Source organism: Sycon ciliatum, chromosome 2 (assembly GCF_964019385.1).
Source record: "Sycon ciliatum chromosome 2, ocSycCili1.1, whole genome shotgun sequence".
Classification (NCBI taxonomy): Eukaryota; Metazoa; Porifera; class Calcarea; order Leucosolenida; family Sycettidae; genus Sycon; species Sycon ciliatum.
The window spans coordinates 33,922,397-33,943,916 of NC_088644.1; the positions used below are offsets into that span (position 1 = coordinate 33,922,397).

Consider the following 21,520-nt stretch of genomic DNA (forward strand, 5'->3'; position numbering starts at 1 on the left):
AAAAATAGTAGCTGGTCAGTAGGTCCAAAAGAGACATAATGGTGCCGGCTGGCCTCCATGGCAACCCTATACTATCACAGGGCCACTTGAAACAGACCCGAATGCATCGTAAGCACTTCAGCCACAGTTTGACTGGCCAGTAATAGTAGATACCAGTCACAAGGGAATGATAATAGTAAGTAAGTATAACTCTCTGCCAAAGTGAGGATCAGCTCTACATACCTTTTCCTTTCCGACAGAGACGATGTCCTTCAACCACTGGAGCAAAAATGGATTAGAACAATGACAGACGATCGGTATTTCAGCAGGAGGAAGAGGCAGTGAAAATTCCAGCAATGTTTGGGCAGCACAAACTACAAACGCCAAGTGCTTCTCCTCGAATGCTCTGGAGCAGTATCCGGAATGCTGTCAAATACACATGCTGACAGATAATGTATGTTCAGAACTCATTACCTTCCACGACTAGTTGCTTGGGAAGGAGGTCTAGAGACATCCCACCGCCAATCGGTTGCTGGTTCAGGGATGTTTGTGAGCGAGAGAGCGGCCGCACCTTGGACAGGCTAGCCAGCTGCTCTTCCAACAATTGGTTTGAATACCTCTACGAATGCATGGGACATCACATGTTAGCACAGGAGCAAGAAACAGAATATTAGCGTATTGAAAGGAGACTGAATGGACAAATAGACACAAGTAATGAGAAAGTGTCCACCACTGTAACCAGACAGTACGAGTCACACTACAATACAGTCACAAAGTGCAGTGACGGCTAGTCACACTACAATACAGTCACAAAGTGCGACGGTTAGGGACCAAACTGACAGAGTACAGATATGTCTCTGTGAATACGAGCTATTAGGAAATTGAGGAGACGTGTTAAAGCTAGGTGTCAGATCATTAAGTTTTAATGACCGGACACCTAGCTTTAACACATCTCCTCATTTTTTTCTCATAGTTCGTATAAACTTGTCCCTTGCCCTTTCTATATCACTGGCTCGGCAAGTGTCATGGTGCATTGCCTATTGTTTCAATCGTCTATAGTTCACAGCTGAATTGCCAGCACTGTGGGACCATGATGGGAGACTTTTGAAGAAAACTACAACCAAGTTTCAGATTTTGTTACAGTTTGGCTGCATACGACAACCAGAGAGCGACAATGACATGGCTCGGATGTTATCTAGTCCTTCTCCTTGTGCCAATAGATACACAGATACACAGACACACAAACACACACACACACACACACACACCACACACCACACACACACACACACACACACACACACACACACACACACACACAACACTGAAAATACCACAACTGCTAGACACTGGAAAAAGTCATTGACAGATGTTCTGAGCATGCAAACGGTGACTCATTAATAGAGAGGTTCCGCACTACGTGAAGTTGAGCAACTTTACGTTAGTGGACAGGGAAAACCCGTAAATTCGCGAGTTTGCATTCCACTTGCGGAACGTTGTGTACGTAGAGTATGTAGATAGGGCTCTGATAACGGAGGTGCTCCGTATGTGGATTGGGGTACAAATTGTATGACTCTCCTCAGGTTGACCCGGCCGCGTTCCGAGTTATCAAGGGCAGCTACGTGATTTGAAAACTCCGTCTGGCAGAACACAGATCCGCATGCAGTGTACGTAAGACTTTCCGTAGATCGACTACGTTTTTACTAACGTAATCACGTTATACGTAACCTCTCTATTATCATTTTTAAATGCAAAAGAAATGATTCTTAGTTTGCTTACAGACGATTCTGGCTGTGGCGGCACCAGCTTGACATTACACAGCTCAAGCACCTTTTCGAAGGCGGACGTGAGGAACGCCTTCAGCTTTACTTCCTCCTGGAGACGATCACAGTGCGGAGAAAATTGAGAATCAAATGCTGTACTGGCAGTCATCCACTTGTACCAGTACTGTACGGGCAGCACTGTACATGCACATCATTGCAAAAGCAGTACAATGATTCTTTATCCACTGATGATGTTGTTCAGAACAACGAAACGTCTGGAGAAGTATCGTTAATATTTCTATCTTTATTTATCGAATATGCCACTCTTTGGTCTAGAAAGAATACTTTTTTATATTACAATGAGAGTGGATAACCAACGGCTTGTCCACAAACTCTTTGATGCGACCATGTATGAGTATATGTATGTGCTTATCGAACTGTACTGATTGTGGTTACCTGGGCTTGTCATGCAGCCTCGGTGACACGTAGACTGAGCTGCAAGTACCCTGGCTCAAACTCATTGTACAATACTCTAATTTCAGAAATTTTCGGTGCTCAATATTTTCGGTATGAGGGCAACAGGCCAGGTTAGGTGAACAGAAATTTTCGGTATATAGAAGCAGTTCCCTATTGGATTATGTGTGTTAGTGTTTGTTCGGTGTATTGAAATTTTAGGTATGAAACAGGCGCACCGAAAGTACCGAAAATAAAAGTACACCGAAAATGTGTGAAATTACAGTATACAGTAATCCATGCACGTGCATAGCAAACAACACGACGGCTATACGGCTTGCCTGTGAGTGTGCACTGGGGGGGGGGGGGGGGCAACATGGGCTGGTACATGTCAGAACAGTGTAGCCATGAAGGCATGAGTACCAGAGCTGGTATAGCCCATGTGCGCACTCAGCACAGGCAGGCTGTACGGTAAGTACTGCACACAACAAGAGCGTTGCCAACCGTATTTCCCCGAAAATATGTCCCACCTTTTCACACTAAACTTCAAGGGCAAAGAAGGGGATGTGCCTTGCAATCAAGTGTGACATCCTACTTATCGGTGAATAGATTGAAACAACATGGGTCAAACCTAAAAGTGGGGGTGCGACTTATAATCGGGGAAATATGGTAGTAACTGCAGCCATGCAGTGGATATTGACAGGCAGCGTGGTGCCAGATAGTTTGGCGTCGACATCATTTATTTGCAGATCTCTGTGGCAATCTTTGTAAACAACACCACATGGCCCTATTGTCAAACAAATACATGATAAGTATTATGTAATTGACCCGCTTCTTACATTCTTGTGCAGCAGGGCTCCACTAAGGAGTTGCGGTGTGGTGCTGAGCGCGTGCAGCTTCACAGTTGTCAGTTCATACGAAAACCTTGGAACGCTGCCTGCCTTACTATCCAGGGGCTTGTAGGGCGATATTCTCAGCTGGACCTAAACACAAAATGGGCAGTGTGATGTCAATGCAGAGTGCAGCTCTGGGAGATCCTATCACGCGAGCCACTAGCAACGGGCGCTGTGCAGCTCTTGACCTGCGCTCTCGTTTGAGCAGGCTAATTTTTTTAAAATGAGATCAGATTTCACTGACCAGCTTCAATGTCAATAATTCAATAGAGAGGTTCCGGGGTACGATTTTCCGTGCCAAAATCCGTATGGGCGCTACGGATTTTTTCCAGGCGTGCTCCATACGATTTTTCGGCACGGAGAATCCGTGTGGACTGGCTTTCATACGAACCATGTTTCGTATGGAGATTTTGCGTCATCGGGTGCAGAAAGATTTTTCGCGTACAAATTTGGACCGAGAAACATCGATTTTCCGCGGGAAGTTTTGATTTCGGTACAATTTTTCAAAATAAAAGGCATAGCGCGGGAATGTGACGTGTTTGCGATCGTAACCTAGACAATGACGGCAAACACATAAGTTCCGTACTTCGGAACATTTCACTGCTCGAAAACGACGTATAAAAAATCCGTAGCGCCTCTACGGATTTTGGCACGAAAAATCGTACTCCGGAACCTCCCTAATATCAATCCAATAAGCAGGATCTTTCAACAGTTCAAGACAGAAAAAAACTTTACAAAAAAGATAAAAGATCTGCGCCGTCCGGGAATCGAACCCGAGTCACAAGAATGGGAATCTTGCATGATACCACTACACCAACAGCGCTTTGGTGGGAATGCTCTGGCCTACTGAATATAATATTATTGATATTAGCAGCCACATACATACATAGGAGATGGTTCGTTATAATATAACGAACCATCTCCTATAATAGGACACATAAACAAAGTCAAAAACCAAAACGGGAAATCGTTATATAATAGGACACATAAACAAAGTCAAAAACCAAAACGGGAAATCCCCACAACGCATATATTGCGCAGCTCATGCCGCAACTGTCTCAAATTTTCCGATGGGACGTACGATGCGATGTACGACTTTGACCTTCTTTGCAGAAAAGTTGTACAAAGTTATACTGTTCAAGAGTTCCTTGTAGATTTGTAAATGTTGTAACCAGCCACACGACTGCCACGGTGACGCACTCGCCAGTATTGATCTTTGAACCATATCAGCAAGGCAACGTAGAATCGCTGACTTCTTCTGTGAACGGTATTTCGCAAGTTCGCGTCGCATCATGCATCTCATCGCAAAAAAAGATTCATTGGTTGAGTAACAGGGAAATCCAACCGTCATATTATCCAAAGGCTGCAAGGTCACGAATAAGTCGGAATAACCCACCGTTATGCCATACAACTGTGTAGGCAGGTCCGTGATTGCTTTGTACACACTCTGAAGCATGCCTCATGATCGCACCCACCTGTGTGTATAATACGACGTGACTACAGTACTGATGTAAGAAGTTTGAATATCGCTGACAAAAAAACAAGTACCCAGTGCTGGAAGCCTTGTGATGTATGCCTGTACACTCTGGGGTCTACGAACTCTTTAGACACTGTATAGCAGGAACTTTTCGGACGGAAACATTTTCGGACAAAGCCGAATTTGGACCTTTCGTACGGATTTTATTTTCATACAGTGCTGCATGCTAAATGCACGTGTTCGCATGCGGTATAACAAGAGTGAAGAGTCCATAAGCAGTTTATGCACTCTTGGGTATAATTGTATCGTGCGCATGTATTGTGTACATAACTTCACAGGAACAAATTTTAGTACGGAATTAATTTTAGTACAAAAAGAGGCCGTGAACGAAATCGTACGAAAATACTTTCTGTCCGAAATTTTCCTGCTATAGAGTAGGTGCGTAGCCGCTCAGAGCAGGATAAAACTCAATCGGAAATCCTCAGCAATGCAAAAAAAGCCATCGGTAAGTTACCTTCATTTGCAGCTTGCGCACGGTGACACCGGCCTGGACTTGGCTGACACTACCCTTGTACTGACCCATACATGTGCAGAGAAACACCAGTGGTGCAACACCATCCAAACTCCACAGGTTGAGCTCAGCAGTGATCACCTGCAGTCGCAAGACAAACAACGGTGGAAAATTGGAACACGTGCGGAACATTTTGACTTAAAATGAGCAGGTTTTTAGTGCATTGCATCTTGCAGGTACATGTGTCACTGCTACACCATGATATTCACTAGTTTGAGGGAAAGATGTTTCAGTCAAATGCAGCTAAGCACCCTTTTCACGTGCGCTGCACCATTTGTCTGAACACAAACTTAACTGAACAGAGGCTACTCATCAGTTACAGGCCTCTAATGCCATGTGCAATTTGCGCCACTCTCTTCAAATTGTGCCGTACCAGTGTATCTCGGGAGTTTCCTTCGTAGCGAAGCTGTGTATCGTTGACAGCGGGCATGCATGAGCCACTACTCATTCCGTCCAGACTGATCTTCCATGCAACCTAACAACGCAGCAGCAGCAGCAGCAGCAGCAGCAGAGCAGGAGAACAATGTACTACATGTACTAGTATGATGGAACGCAATTGCAGAAACCAAAGCAGACTGGCCTAAAAGTCCGGAATTCATTCTCACAACTTCGTGGCGCACATATACATGTACCGTATTTTCCGGGGTGTTAACCGCACCGGGGTCTGAGCCGCAACCCCCCCCCCCCCCTTTTCTAATCCATAATTCGTAGTTTTGTTGACATTCAGTGTTTAAGCCGCACGTCAGACTTTGAATTTTGTGGTAATCTGACTTTAATAGTGGGTATAGCACTATAGGTATATACAAGATATTTCCAATGGTTTAAAACGGTTGAGATGCAAGACTGAAGGTCCACAAAGGTTGCCAAGTGTGTCCTTCACTCAGAACTGACAACATGTAGAAGCTCCGTACTACATATAGTACAATGATGGATTGCAGTACAGGAAAAGTAGCTGAATGACACCATACATGCATTATATGTATGGAGTGCTGTAGTGCTGGTTGATTCACATCCAGCACTCGGAGTCTAAGCTGCAGGTGCGATTTTGAGGTATTTCGTTTCTTTTTTAAAGTGCGGCAAACACCCCGGAAAATGCGGTATTTACAAAACGTACTATGCTCCTTCACCCCGGCTTGGCTGAGCACTCTTTCTGGTCCGCGGCAAAGTTATCTGCTCTTGTGCAAAGCGCGCTGCATTTATCACCGTGTGAGCACTTTAGCTTTGATGCGCGGACCGGGCATTTTAAAAAGCCTGTGTTGTTCTTCACTAGACTTCAGTGATTGCAATCCGTTTGGCCGGTGACTCTGAGCTCTGCTGCAGAGGTCTAATAAACTTGAAATTTGTCCGGCAAGGAATTACAGAGTCGAATGGAAGATGCTGACAAGATATGTTTACCAATCGTATTTTTTGCTGTTCCCTGAGTCACATCTTCAAACCTCTCTTTGGTCTATTCTCTTGCCATTCGGACATGAATTCGAACGCCGTCTAGCAAGTCCAATGACACATTGTCACACTGCAGGGCATGAACAACCGACACTGACACACGTCCGGCTCGGCTTACTAGGCTTCATGAGCTAGGGTGCCTGGGTTGTTGAGAACACTCCACATCACTGGCCCACGGAAAACGGTTTTCAGTTGTTGCGTGTTTCGGCGCTTGATGTTAATTGCAAAGCCCACCTTTATTTTCATTTCTTCTATCCCACCTACCCATGGACAGGAAACAGAGGCCAATGTAGTGGGAGTTGGCAATGATACCTATTTTCCGGAATCTAAGCCGCCCTGGACTATAAGGCGCGTGTACATGTAGATATGTTTGTCACGAATACAGACATCTATTCTAGTTATCACCATTATTAATTTGACCATCGTACTACATGTATAAGCCACACCGACAGGGGGGGGGGGGGGGGGGGGGGGTTACTGGTGGTTACAGGGGGGGGGGGTTACTGGTGGTTACATAGTCATTACAGGGGGGGGGGGGGGGCTACTGGTGGTTACAGGGGGGTTACTGGTGGTTACAGGGGGGGGGGGTTACTGGTGGTTACAGGGGGGGGGGTTACTGGTGGTTACAGGGGGGGGGGTTACTGGTGGTTACAGGGGGGGGGGGGGGGGGGTTACTGGTGGTTACATTACAGGGGGGGGTTACTGGTGGTTACAGGGGGGGTTACTGGTGGTTACAGGGGGGGGGGGTTACTGGTGGTTACAGGGGGATTACTGGTGGTTACAGGGGGGGATTACTGGTGGTTACAGGGGGGGGGGGGGTTACTGGTGGTTACAGGGGGGGGGGGGATTACTGGTGGTTACAGGGGGGGGGGGGGTTACTGGTGGTTACAGGGGGGGGGGGGGGATTACTGGTGGTTACAGTGCGCCCTATACTCTGGAAAACACGGCACTCGTTTCCACTCCCTTAAACTTATGAAAAGGTTACGTCGGAGTTACATGCATGATTTTAAAAAATTGACACTACATGTACACGAGTACAAGTAGGCACTATAGAGTATAGTCACTAGTGGTCTACACTGTACACACTGCCAGGCCTTGCACTGCACGACTGGAGTTGACTAGGTTTGCAATATTTTTTGAAACTATGTGCATTGTTTGCAATGAATAATTGAAATTGCGAATTGTGGATAGGATAGGGCAACCGCCTCCGGGCTATGGATCATGATTGGCGGGATTGCTTTTATAAACGTACTTCCAGCTGCACACATATTTAACATTACTCCGAAATACTTTGCAGTCGCTACTGGAAATGTGCCCCACCTTTTTCTCCGCTGATTGCTTGATCAGAAGTTCATTTAGCTCCTTCCTGACAGCTTTGGCCACCCACGTGTGCCAGTGGTCTGGGCAGTTCGCGTGCAGCCATTCTATAAGGAGGAGAGGCTGTAAGTTCACCTTGTCCCAGCACTCTGCGTACGTTGCACCACCGGGCTTGGAGAAAATCCGAAGCCTCCTTCGCTTCTCATTCACCGTCGTATAGAAGTCTTTGACAAGGGTGACACCCGCCGCTCCGACACTCTGGAAACCGACTAGTTTGTAGAGAGCGAATAAGCCAAGCGTAGCCAGGAGCACGGAGAATATTCCGAACACTGCAGCAGAGTAGATGTAGTAAAATGTCTCGCTGACGAACTCCCATACCTCGGACAGCATCTTTCCTAGCTGTTAGCGTCTCCAGCGCTCCCAGCAAGGAATGCCAAGGAAGGCAGCCCGTAAATCTATCGGTAGCGCTTATTCGGCCAGTTGGGATTCTGGTTTCTCTCTACTTCAGTAGTGTAGTAGCTCTCCTTTTCACCACATTTAGACAGTATCGTTCTGTTCGTTCCTCCAGTCCACCGTGATCCACGACACGAGTCGATCATCTCATGCCGCTGAGCGCAATGAATGGCGAAAATGATTACAAATCACTGACACTGACACACATGCAGAGTCTTGAGTAGGCAGGCTGCATCACGTGAACGGGGCACTTCAAACCCTGGCCTGGGCCTGTGTGTTGCCGTTGGGAGGGACTCTGGTCCTTGAGTGGAATCCAGAAACTCTACAAACTATGACAGGCGTTGTGGCGTGCAAGAAGCAAAGAACGATGATTTTGTGATCAGAATAAAACGAGCGCTAGCGCTAGCGATGCAAGTAAAGACCAAAAACACCATGAGCACAACGAATAACCGAACTCCCTCGGACCTCAGATCGGGATGTAACATTGTTGTTGTGGCGCTGCATCTGTCTCTGACTAGACTGTCGCGTGTCGGTGCAGTGTCACCTTCTGACTAAATAAATTACTAGTAATGTGACATAATAATACGGCGAACATTTTAACCATTGTGGCATTGATAACTAAGTTACTTTGGCCGTGGATGCCATAATTTATTATGCGCGCGCGCGACTTTCGTGTTTGAAAAAAAACCTCACCAGACAGCTAGCATAACCAAGAGGCAAGACTACCGTTCACTTACGTAGACTAGATAGCATAAGAGGTTGTGTGAAAGAAGTCATGTTAGTAGTCAGCGGAACTGCTTAAGTTATGGGTTATACTTAGAGGGTTAAAAGTACAGTGGAACCGGTGATGGGCGCTAATGATTGTACAATACAAAGTGAGTTGCTAGCGCACTGTGCCGCAACTTTGCCAAATCATCTCAACTGATCATGCACTCTGATCGCATAACCGGGGAAATCTCAGAAAGGGAGTAGACCGGGCACAACATTTCATCAAGGAAAAGGAGGTCGCAAAAATGTCGGCTCAACTGGAGACCATGAAAATTGCGGTGCATGTAACAAAATTTAAAATGTAGCACAGGGCGGAGAATTAGTGTGATGTTATACATGTATGTACCACATGCATGCCTTGTGATCCGGCAGAGCTTTATTACACAGTATGACACATTTTATCAGAGGCTGGTGGAACAAAATGGTGACGTAGGGGGCTAGTAGTGGAAAATGTGACTAAGCATCGCACTGTGAGCCGCTCAACGGTGGCTAAATGATTCGTCTGATCACTCCAAAACAGTACTTTTCACACAATGTGTAGCAGACTAAGTTATATCAGTGTTGGGTGCTGCATGAATGCGATACTCGAAGTATGTGTATGGACGTAGGGACGTAGAACGTTTGCCCTAGTTGCACACGTCAGTTTTGTTGACCCATGGCGTCCAGTATCCATTGAAGTTCTTGGGATTGGCGGCAGGTTGCGAAGCGGTGTGGCCATCAGGCACAGCATGCGCAATGTATTGTGTTTGCAAATGTGCCGTCAGCTGCGTCACAATGGCTGTTTCAGACGTGGCCAAATTGTTCCTCTCCTCCGGATCCTCCCGCGGCTTGAACAAGTAGACGGTATGATTGGCTGCGTCGGGCCCCAGAATGTCCAGGATGTCGGGCAAGTCACTGACCAGGGGTGCGGATATAGCATCGTGCAACAACGATCTATCCCCTTCCCAGCTGGGTTCAGGGTACCAGCCGTCCGGCGCACCGGGCCCGATTAGCAGCTTCCACTCGCCACTGCGCAGGCCCGCATATCCACAGCAGCCCTTGTCACCACCGGTCGCTAGGGGATCATAGTTGTGCAGGATTTCGGTACGAGGTGACTCGCCGCTTCCTGTGGACAGGATCGGCCATAGATCATGCCCATCTAGCGGCAGTGTTCCTTCAGTGTTGCCTCCTGCCGCGGCAATGATCGTGGGAAACAGGTCGGTGGCGTGCATCATAGCGGATGTGTTCTTGTTGCTGACGTCCACACCGGCACCGTGAACAAATGCAGTGCCGCGTACTCCACCGTCCCACAGCGTGTGCTTGCTACCTCGTAGTGGCCAATTCACAGCACCAATACCGCTGAATGTGACATTCACAGGCCCGCCGTTGTCCGCAGTGAATACCATCAAGGTGTCATCCCACAGCCCTAACTCCTTGAAGAGGTCGGTCACGTTTCCGATCGCTTCATCCATGCAGCTCACCATACCGGCGAACTTGCGCCGATTCTTGTTCTCTATGTGCGCGTACGGCTTGACATAGTAGCTGTCGGGTACCTCCTGAGGTGAGTGTACATTCTGGAATGCCAAGTACAGAAACAGCGGCTTGCTGCTTTGACTGTTTGCGTATTGGCGCACAACGCGCTGTGCCTCGCGTGCAAACGTGAACGCCGAGTACGTGCTGTCTTTGGGCACCGGCTGTGTGTCATTCCGGTAGTCTATGCCGCCACTGGCCGTGTGCTCAAAGTAGTCCTCCGCGCCGCCGTAGAAGCCGAAGAAGGTCTCGAATCCGCGCGCCGTCGGAACGTGTTGCCAGCTGTAGAATCCTAGATGCCACTTACCGACCATGTGCGATGTGTATCCAGCCTGTACAATGGAGTATAATATCACAGAGAGGACGCACAAAGTAAGACACAAAATAATTGAAAATATACAGTCAGTCGTTCTTGGAAGAACGACGGCTGCATTCGTAAACCTGCAGCTGGTTTAGCCAGCATTGCCGACTAAGAATGCTTTGCTATTTTTGGGAAGTTGCATCACTTATGACCATGATAGTAAACTCAAATGTCACTTATCGGGTCACTTCAGGATGGAGCCCATGTTGCCTAACCGGTTTATTGTTTGCACGATTTTACTTGTTCATGTGACACAAAACAAACAGAATTGTATTGTGGCAATACTACTTCAGAAGTATTTAGTTACGCTGATGGGATTCCCCGTGGTAGCATACCAAATTATTGACTTCAAGTATTTCTGTTATTAACTTATTATCAAAATTCAGTACAACCAGTTTCGTCTTTTGAGGAAATATAGTACATGTACCGTAGAATCCCGCGGATAAGCCCATGGGCTTATCTGTTTCACAAGGACATTTCGGTGGGCTTATACGAGAACATGGGCCTATACGCGGGCATGGGCTTATACGCCGACACCAAGTTGTGCTATTGAAAGGTATCAAGGAAGTGTGAAGTACATTGCTGAAAACCACTGTGCAAACAAAAACAACCGATGATTGTGCTGAAATGTACGAAAAAAACTATAATGTGCATGACTTCGTACATGTACATGGTATGGCCAAGAGTCCATAATTTATGGAATCCCGGTATGACCTAGGCCCATGGGCTTGTACGATGAAGCTGTGTGATGTTCGAACAAACCCTGGGCTTATGCGCGGGCGGGCATGGGCTTATACGCGGGTGGGCTTATCCGCGGGATTCTACGGTATATCTTATACACGGCTCGGTTCAAGCCAAAGGATCTTGGAGCCGTGGAGGGCACCAGGAGAGCACAGCACCTTTCTGGTAGTGTGCCCTCCTGCCAGGGCATGTGCCATAGTCGAGTAAAGGTAAACCACGCAGCGTAGAGAAACTCCTAGCCGGATTCAAATCAAGTGGACATACAATGTATGAACTATGATCGCATCACTATTCATATGTACATTACTGTATGCACAGTACACACTACCTTCAGTATAGAGGTTATGTGAATGATGTCATGGTGGTGAGTCAGCGGATCCGCTTATAGGAACAAGACATTATATTAGTGTACGGCGAGAATTTTGTGGTTTCCATGGTTTAGCTTTGAGCTAGTGCATCGTGCTGTGCGAGACTTTGGCAAAGCATCTCAACTGATGACACAATCGCATAGCCTCTATACCGTGATGTGCGTTGTATTATGTTATTGAACATGTACAATAATGTGCCATTGCCACTGGCAGCCTGGTCTCTGCACGTGCAGGAGGCTTTATACCGGTGTGTGCCTCTACACATACTTCAGTGGTCGCCCACGGACGCCTGTTTCCTGCATGTACATGATTGTAATGTTACTACATGTAGTTGAGCTTGTTTTGTAGCTTTTCTAAGTGGCCTGCTTGAAGAGAACGTCAAGAATCAAGAGTTTGGGACCACTATACTACAACCAAGCATCATACCTGGTTCAGCTTCTCCGGTAGGAGAGTCTCGTTTGTGGGCAATGCGAACAGCTGATTGTTCGGGTAGACGTGGTGCAACAGTCCGTAGCGGATAGGATAGCGTCCCGTCAGAATGCTCGTCCGCGTTGGCGAGCACACGGGTTGCACGTAATAGTTATCCAGCGTCACTCCGTCCATTGCAAGCTTGTCCAGGACCGGTGTGCGAATCTCGGAGCCGTGGAAGCCCACATCGCCCCAACCCAGGTCGTCGGCGACCACCAGCAGCACGTGAGGCTGTTTGGCAGCCTCGCTAAACTGCCCATGACCAAGGCAAGCGGCGACGGCGACAAGAGTGAAGACACACCAGGAACGAATCATTTCGATCAACGAACGTCTTACCAATCCGGTTCTTCGCATGGTCGGTTGATGGGATACGGTTGCGTTAGTAGTGTATACTATCGGTAGTTGCTTTTCTGTGCCGCATCCTATGATTCCTATCTGATCGGAAATATTCAGGGTGTCGTGAAAACGCTTTCACGACTCCCTGATTGGTATCAGTCGGTCCGACCCAGCTAGGCTACTTGTCTTCAGTACTTGTTACTTACTTGTGCGAACTATTATTGTAAGTACATGTACAGTGCATGCTGGCAACTGAAATCCGACCCAATGCTCTACTACATGTACTATCCGTCTCTGTGCATGTGGTGGCCTGTGTGTCGCTTGGACGCCTACCGCCTTTACCATGTTTACCACGTTTACTTGAGACTTTCCACGGGCAGACTTGTTATGACAGTCATATCGATATCGTCGATCGACGACTAAAGAAGTAAGAGTATCGATTGGTGCATGTGTGGATAATATAGATTTTATCTATAATAATAGTATTAGTTACCAGTCACACCTGAAGATCGCCCAGAGGGTGAAACACTGCGTGACTACATGACAATGCTCCTCTCTTCCTACTTATAAGTTATAGTTATACTGTACTGACAATCTTTGTGTTGATATCATGATTGTGACTTTCAACTACATGTAATACAGTACTTGACTACCGGTATCACGAGTACTGTACTACATGTAGATCTACCGAAAGTGACTCTGAAATCATTATGTTCTAGGGAGGGTAGGTCCCCAGTGTGCACCGACAGCCCCAGACCACCCCAGTAAGCATCTTCCCCGTACGGCCGTGACTCTTGCCACTACGTAACCGTTGCATAGAGTCTTTAGAGATGATAGAGCAACTGCCTCCCCCTCGCAACATGAATCATGATGATAAATGTACCAGAACCATGTACATGTATGTGCATGCCAGTAGGCAGTACTGTGCAGAAAGGTAGACAGGTGCCATAGTTTCCATCTCTATGCTATGCCCTCACAAAGCACTTTGGAATGTTGTATCCACATTGCTGCAAAATGACAATAATACCAACACATCACTCAGTACAACAATTACATGTATGTACAATATACGCATAGATGCCGTTGGTGTTACGCTGGTAGCAGTAGCCAGCACAGTACGAGCGTACTGGCCATAAATTACCATACACTCCTGGAGGTTGAAGATCAATACGAACGTACGAAAAGAAAACACACTAATCACCAATACTGGCAAACCCATGCACTAGCTAGTAGCTACCTTCCACTGAGCTACACTAGCCACCTTCCACTGAGCTACACTAGTTACCATGGTAACTACAGTGTGTATGTACCAGGGAGTAGTAAATACTGTATTTTACTACTCCCTGGTATATACCAAAGACAGTGACAGAGCGCACTAAGTAATAGTTAGTTGACTAAGAGCGCACTAACGGTATTAGTTAGTTGACTAAGTACTGGCAAAGAAAATGAGATCCCATAATTGTACAGAGACTGATGATAACTGCAAACTATACGATGAATATGTGTGCTACAAAGAGGTTCTTAGAGCACATGATTACATGCCTCACATCCACTCTCTAGCTGCAGAGCACTAGCAGCAGCTGTTCCAGCCATGCAGTCTTGCTGAACTATAACATCATACATTGCATGTGAAAGAGTATGGTAGCCACCACACTGGACAGAACCCTACATAGTGTAACATTAGTTACATTGCAGTCTGCTGGCGCCGGACCTAGCGATGCCTGACATATTGATTGCCGCCGGGCATTGCACTGGGGTGTTCGTTTACTTCCAGCCCGGACATGCTATGCCTGGCTTGAGCAGTACATCAAGGACGCAGCAGGGGAGAATCACTGATCAAGCATTGGCGGCCAGGTCATATTCGTTGCCGCTTGCCACACACGGTTCAAAAGTCGTGTGCACAGGGCACTGCTCGGAACTCCCAGTAGGCGCCAGAACGGCATGCACTTCCGAGGCGCCACCATTCTCATGAGGCGTCGGCAGTTTCCGCAGCGCCAAAGCCCCATCAACTTTTGTGTTTTCTGCATACTCACTTTTCCCCTGTCGTGGAAATCCAGTAGCTTACGCATGGTGGGTAGAATGGTTGAATCCTGCATCACACAGTAGGTTCAAGCCAGTTCAGATTTTGGGATTAGCTGAGGGTGATCAGTCAGTCCTCTACAATAAAGTCAAGCCTGTGAATGACAGTGAATCGTAAATATTGATGCTACCTGGGGACCAAACAACCATTTCACAGCATATTATAAACATTACTGTAAAGTGATGAACTTGCGCGGCGTCACGGCAAATTTTGCGTTTCCAAGAAATCTGCAGGTTCACGATGAGAAACTTCCGAGACTTCTTACGTACATGTGCATGTATCTGTTCAGTTGCATAGTGTATTGTATTATACTATCAATGTGGATAGTGTATTGTATACTATCAATGTGCATAGTGTATTGTATACTATCAATGTGGATAGTGTATTGTATACTATCAATGTATACTTTGTGGCGATATAATTATATTCTGTACCTAGATAAAACAGAGAGGTTCCAGGCTGTCCAAGAGAGTGCTCAATACCGAGAGGCAGAGCTAGTTCAAACAATAAAAACGACGGGAAACACTTTTCCCGTCCTCGTATTGTCTGTACCTAGATACTATAATAGGCGGAAAGTGAAACAAGTGCAGCATAACACTGACAGAGCACTGAGACATTCAATGACCTGACACCTAGCTCCAACACATCTCCGAAGCGCTAATCCATTGTTCCACTCTCTGACTATTATAGTATCTAGTTTACAGTGGTGGACATATTCGGATGGAAAGCCAAAGATTAACCCTTTAAGAGCCACAGGAAATTTTCAAAATTCTGCATTTTTTCGTGTTCCTTGGATCATAGCTTCAGTTCTACTCACTCCATCCTCACAATCTAGGGCTTCCTGGAAAGGTCTCCGCGAGAGGAAGAGAATAAGGTCGATCATGATAGCCAGCACACCGTCTATCCAGCGCTAGATCGCAGCGACAGTACGAAAAATGCCCCAAATGCGTCCAATTGCGTCCCGCTCCAGATATTTCATTTTACTCGATCGTGGAGTTCCAATTTTTTCGCTGTGTACTCTTGACAATATCAACAGTGAAACCCGTGCAAATTCGAGTAAACCAGCGTGACGACAAGTCTCAAAATTCTCAATACTAAAGTCGCACTGCACGCTTTTGAAATTGCCGCGATCGCGGCTCAACTTACGAGTGATTTATCTCAGGAACCGTTGCTCGCAGCGCTTCGCGGAGTGTTTCTCCCGACAGGTGAGAGTTTTCTCTTCGCCCTGGATATTTCAATCACTGGATTTGAGCGAGATTGGACTGAGTTACGATCTTTTGAAGTTTTGCATTTGAATGCGTCGTTTACGAACGCATTCAAGTATGGGGCGGCTCTTAAAGGGTTAAGATTAAAAAGAGAGGGCCAAAAAGGAAAAAAACGATAACTTGTAAACATTTGATCCTCTCTCTTGCTCGGGCCTATATCGCGAAAATACTGGAGGTCAAAAACCAGTTTCTCTTCGATTTTGCTTCTAAATTTTCAGGGTTGAAGCGTCCTGAGGGTAAACTATCAATCGCGGCAGGATGTACTGTTGCTTTCACAGTATCTACTAGTCAGTATCGAACATATTCAATGATTAGAGGACACTGCCACATAAACTGTCTACAGTATGTTGCATGTGCTACACATGAGTTATATGTGTTGCTTGTAATTATCATGCACAGTCATCTAGTGCCTTGCTATGCCATCGCATGACACTCCATCCATGTACGGCTTACCTGCACATGACAAGCGTTCATGATCAACCAACCTATGTGGTCTAGCTTGTCATCCTATTGTACACATCCGGTTCTGGATCCTTCTATCTCCTTCTACTGCTTCTAGCACCTTCCGTCCAGTTCTGATAATCTGGAGTGATTTGCATTTCTTTGTTCTTGTTGTTTATGTTCCCAAGAAGTGAAGTTAGAATAGAATGCTCTCGCATGTTGGGTGTGTGTGCTCGAGATAAGTAACAAAGTTCAAGGATCGAACTTTACACAGTACACAGGCAAGACATTTTCATGGGTCAAGCTGGCCAGCTTACCGGGATCTGCCAGCTTCTCGCACTGGTGGACATTGTGCTGTGGAATGCTGGCATGGCTGCTCGACGGGCAGTTTCATCATCGTAACCCGCATCAGAGAGTGACTCATCATCGTTGACAATAGTGTACATGTCCTGGTGATCCGTGGATCTTCTGGTCCTTGCTGTGAAATGTTCATCTAATGATGGCACTGTATATGAACAGGAATAGGAATACAATATGGATACTGGTTTGCCTCTCAATGCAAATACCAGCGTCCATGATTATCGGCCATGTGTTTGACATGATACATTGTATTTGCATGTCATGGAAAACCTTACGCATGCATGCATAGTAGCATACACACACATAGACGTGGGCACACACGTATATAGAGATATGCACACGCACACGCACTTAGACACACAAACAAACACACACATAACTAAGTTCCATGCACATGTACACGCACATCCCCCCCCCTCATGCACTCACATGTAGACTTTTTGCTTAGGGGTCTGAGTTACGACCTCCAGCACGTTAAACATGGTCCACTTACTGAATGCGATCATGAAACCCGCTACTCTCCCACCAATGTCATTATGGTCACTGTGGAAGGTCACGTTGAGAGACCCATAGTAGCTGAAAGCCGAGCCCATATCCACAATGTCGCCGCAAACGCGCCGTATGGAGCCGTCCGACAGAGGATACTCGACGTGGTCCGCTAAACAGTTAAATGAGCCCTCCATTACTAAGTGTGTGAACTCGGAGTAGATCACGTAGAGCTCGGGAAACGCGGTGGTGAAGTAGAAGTGGCAGTCCATGTTGCTGAAGAAACCACACTGTCCTGTTGACACCCTGTTTTCGATATCCGATGCCAACTGCACCAGGCATGTTCCGTCGGTCTCGTTGCGACTCTCGTCGACTGGCACGCTGAAAATGGCCTGTTGGAGGAACGGATCGCCGCCACTCATGTACGTCATGAACTGGGGCACGCAGCCGCTGCGTTCCTCATCTCCTCCGGCACACGTGCATTTCGCTTTGGAATCCCCGTATGGAAATCTACAAGCAAACAGTTTGAAGCAAGACTTAGCCGAAAAGGGCTAGCATGGGTATAGAGGTACATCTCCTGTAATGCTAAAACATAAGGCTGGCCGCATGTGATTTCGTGCACACACACAGAGAGGTTAACCCAGTCTTTGCCATTGGACTTAGATTGCAGCGGCATTCTTTTGCCCAAGTGCTCATCATGGTTTGAGGTGTTTGACAGCTGAGATCACAGTTGGTCAGTATGATAATTATGACAGGTTCACCACTTGTAAGCATGGCTCACGATCGAATAATTCGAGCGTACTCTTTGCCACACGTCTTCGGTCTTTTTGACCATGGTTTCAACCTTGACTGTAGGTAGCCGGGTGTCGTGAAAGGGCTTTCACAGCTCCTGGATTTCAACGAGTTATCATGGCTGCGTTTTGCAGAGATGTATCAAAGCTGCTTTAGCTATTTTCTAAGCACAAATCTCAAGAACTGCAGTCTGCAAACGAGCTGTAAAAGCTATCAATGTTCAAATTGGGAGATTTTGCAGCCTTGGTGCCATAGCATTTAATATCTGAGTTTATAGGTTAGTGCATGGCAGGGAGGGCCTTTTATGGCTTGTTAGTGCCCGACAGGTTAGCCTGCGGGCCGTAGGCCCGCGGGCTAACCTGAAGGGCACAAACAAGCCATAAGGCCCTCCCTGCCATGCACTAACTATTTTAGAACGAGGTTACATAAGTTATCTCCCTTGCATTATGCTTGTGTACCCTTATATTGGGTAATTTATGGTTTGTGTGCAGAGAGAATTCGTGTGGTATGATAGAATATTTTCTTCTGGTAAAGCCTAGTTCACATTCGACGCAACGCCGACGGTACTGGACGTAAGGGCTTGTCGGGAGGGCTGGGGTGAGCTGTAAAATCCTGTACGATTCGTACGACACGACATGCAGCAGTCGTTGCGTTGTTCAACGTCGAACGGCGCGAGTCATAAGGCACGGTCCGTGACGGGGTGACTTTCGGGCCTAATTTCTCGTTTTTCGGGACTTCTTTTCAATTATTTCTCCTTGAAAGAAGCGGAATCAAGTTCACAATACCAGTTTTTCATGAAGACCAAAAAACTAGCCCTGAAAGTTGTAGCATTCACATAATAGCCCCATGAAATGATAGAATAGTTCGTCTGTCACGCTTCTGAACTATCCCTAAATGCAATAAGTGACATGAGATCTTATGTTGCTAAAATTCAACTAAAGTCGTGCTAGCCATTCTGTGAGTTATCATGGGAAGCGCAGTGTTCGAAATGCAAAAAAATCCAAGTACGAATCGGGAGTAGTCGGCGCACGACGCCGTCTCCTGTTCATTGCAGCCGTTTTGTATGCTTGCGTCCCCGTCTACGCCCGTCTACAGTATGAAAAGTTGGATCAATCCAACTCTTCCCGTCGCTTCCCGATCTGTACGGTAGTACGGTTGCGTTCCCGTTCCTGGTGTTCACATTGGACGCCGTCAGACGGTCCCGTCGCTTCCCGTCGATCCTTACGTCGCGTCCCGTCGCGCCCCGTCGAATGTGAACTAGGCTTAACTCAGCACCACTGAGGCCTACTAAAAGTAGAATAGAAGCAAATGAAATGCTGGGCTCTTATTGCGAGCTTCATTCTTATTCATAGCTTGTGGAGCTATTTAGGGGCTTCGAGAGCCCCTTTTTGAAACCGATAATGACTTTGATCTTCGGTTTTTATAGGGTTCTGCCAGCTGTTGACAAAGGAAAATCGTACAGATAAAAAGTACGGGAGGCAAAACCGTACACACTTCTGAAATGCGTAGCTTTTAGTAGTACACTGTACATTTTATGCAGAGTTCATTATCCGCACCGTACTATAATGTGTACAGGAAGTTGTACGCACATGTTTAGACAAAGTAGTAAAATTACGACTGAGCGGGCTTTAAAATCTGATAAGGCCCTTGGCAGGAATGTCGCTGATGGGTCGTTTCCTTTTTTCTTTTCTTTTTAACAGGACAACAATTATTTATTTGGGTAACAATGAGAAAACCAAAACAAAGGCAATCATTTCCTGGACAACGAGACGAGACAGACCTCGTTCTAAGCCATTTTAGGGGGCATTCGAGTTCACCTCATCAACTTTTGGAGAAACATGTTAGAATTCATTAGTTGAAGTATCCCAATAAAAAGGTTGCTGTCAGCCTCACCACTTTTCAGTGGAGTCATCATAGCAATGAGATTTTCTAAGCGTGCTTCCACGTTCACCAAAATGGGTTTCCCTTACGGTATGTGCAGGTTTTGTCGTAGGTACCACGGGAAATTCACACACAAAACAGTTTTCACGGGGGTATTCCAAACTCTTCTAAACTAATCCACCTCTCCCTTTGGATGACACCGTGCAGTTTCAAAGAGTTTTGAGGAGACTTTCATTTTCTGAAGAGGCCAATGACCTACCTCTTCAGAAAAACGAAACTCCTCGAAAAGTCACGGATAATTCGAACGCCCCCTTTGCCTTGTCGAGTCAACCTAGCCAATGTCTATATTCTGGAGGGGTAATCGAGCACGCCCCAAAGGCCAAACAACCCGTCCACAACGGGCACTACACCGCTGGACCATGCACCAAAAATAGCACTGCAACCCGGTGCAGGCATCATTATTGCAGTGAAACCACACAGATAAGACAAACTTTCGCTTTAGAAGAACTGATATTCCTAACTCTATTGGAAAAATCACTATGTATTCGTTGCCGGGGCATGAAATATGGATAAGAAGAACTCCCCTTATTGCGAACAAATACCATCGACCTTGGTGTTCCGACTGTTCGTCCTAAACTAAAGTCAAGAGGTTTGACTGTAGATCTACAGTACAGTACATGGTAGTAACGGTTACAGTGAAGGACAGGTGAAGGACAGGTGGCTAGGGAAAGATAGCAGCTCTATTGCCTTCTACTTCTAGAATCGACAATATTCTCTTACGGGTGAGCAGAAATACGACCAGCAGCCATCAGTACTAGTGCACATTGCAGTAGGATTCTGGTTAGTGGCAGCACTAGCGGTTGTTGAAGAGAGTTTCCTGTCAGGAGCTTCGTCATGGCGGCCGCCTTCAACGGTTGTGACGGAAATAACTTGTCGTGTAGTATTGCGGCCGTCGGGACCAGTCAGTCCTGATTTGGGACTGCAGTTATCCGACAAGGAATTAGTCCGTCGTAACAGGGACAGCTATTCGATGCAGTCTAGTCTGCTCAACGTTACTTACTAGTAGTAGAAGTTGGTGGTGTGCTCGCAAGCAAAGCCTACTACCCGCCATTCCTGCCAGGTGCTGGTCTGCAGCTTACTAACTGTTCGGCTTTCAAGCGACAGCGAACGATAGTACATTAATTTTGTAGTGCCAACTCGAATGCTGGGTGTAATGTTGCACCCTGGCCCTGCCTGAGGCTGCACTGGCGATACGACTTACGAGGAGACTGCGGGTTTTGCTGACCACGGAGACGACCGTAAAGCTGGGGAAGAA

At 46.6% G+C, this 21,520-nt stretch overlaps 3 protein-coding genes and 1 non-coding gene across 4 annotated transcripts; all 4 read right to left on the reverse strand.

Moving 5' to 3' along the window:
- Positions 1-199: 199 nt before the first annotated feature.
- LOC135809775 (uncharacterized) lies at positions 200-8,542 on the reverse strand. Its single transcript, XM_065323202.1, has 7 exons — positions 7,900-8,542; positions 5,510-5,611; positions 5,080-5,217; positions 3,035-3,178; positions 1,759-1,854; positions 454-598; positions 200-258 (listed from the first exon to the last, which is right to left on the reverse strand). The coding sequence occupies exons 1-7, from the start codon at positions 8,284-8,286 to the stop codon at positions 215-217; spliced, it is 1,056 nt and encodes a 351-aa protein (XP_065179274.1). The 5' UTR covers positions 8,287-8,542; the 3' UTR covers positions 200-214.
- Trnag-ccc (transfer RNA glycine (anticodon CCC)) lies at positions 3,841-3,911 on the reverse strand. Its single transcript has one exon. It is a non-coding gene; the product is annotated as a tRNA-Gly (tRNA).
- A 475-nt stretch (positions 8,543-9,017) lies between the features above and the next one.
- Positions 9,018-12,998, reverse strand: LOC135809774 (arylsulfatase B-like). Its single transcript, XM_065323201.1, has 2 exons — positions 12,523-12,998; positions 9,018-10,958 (listed from the first exon to the last, which is right to left on the reverse strand). Exons 1-2 carry the CDS (start codon positions 12,916-12,918, stop codon positions 9,744-9,746), a joined length of 1,611 nt encoding a protein of 536 aa, XP_065179273.1. The 5' UTR covers positions 12,919-12,998; the 3' UTR covers positions 9,018-9,743.
- Positions 12,999-14,354: 1,356 nt separating this feature from the next.
- Positions 14,355-21,274, reverse strand: LOC135810848 (uncharacterized). The gene is made up of 4 exons (XM_065324270.1): positions 20,986-21,274; positions 17,540-18,042; positions 17,004-17,191; positions 14,355-14,990 (listed from the first exon to the last, which is right to left on the reverse strand). Exons 1-4 carry the CDS (start codon positions 21,099-21,101, stop codon positions 14,730-14,732), a joined length of 1,068 nt encoding a protein of 355 aa, XP_065180342.1. The 5' UTR covers positions 21,102-21,274; the 3' UTR covers positions 14,355-14,729.
- Positions 21,275-21,520: the final 246 nt, after the last annotated feature.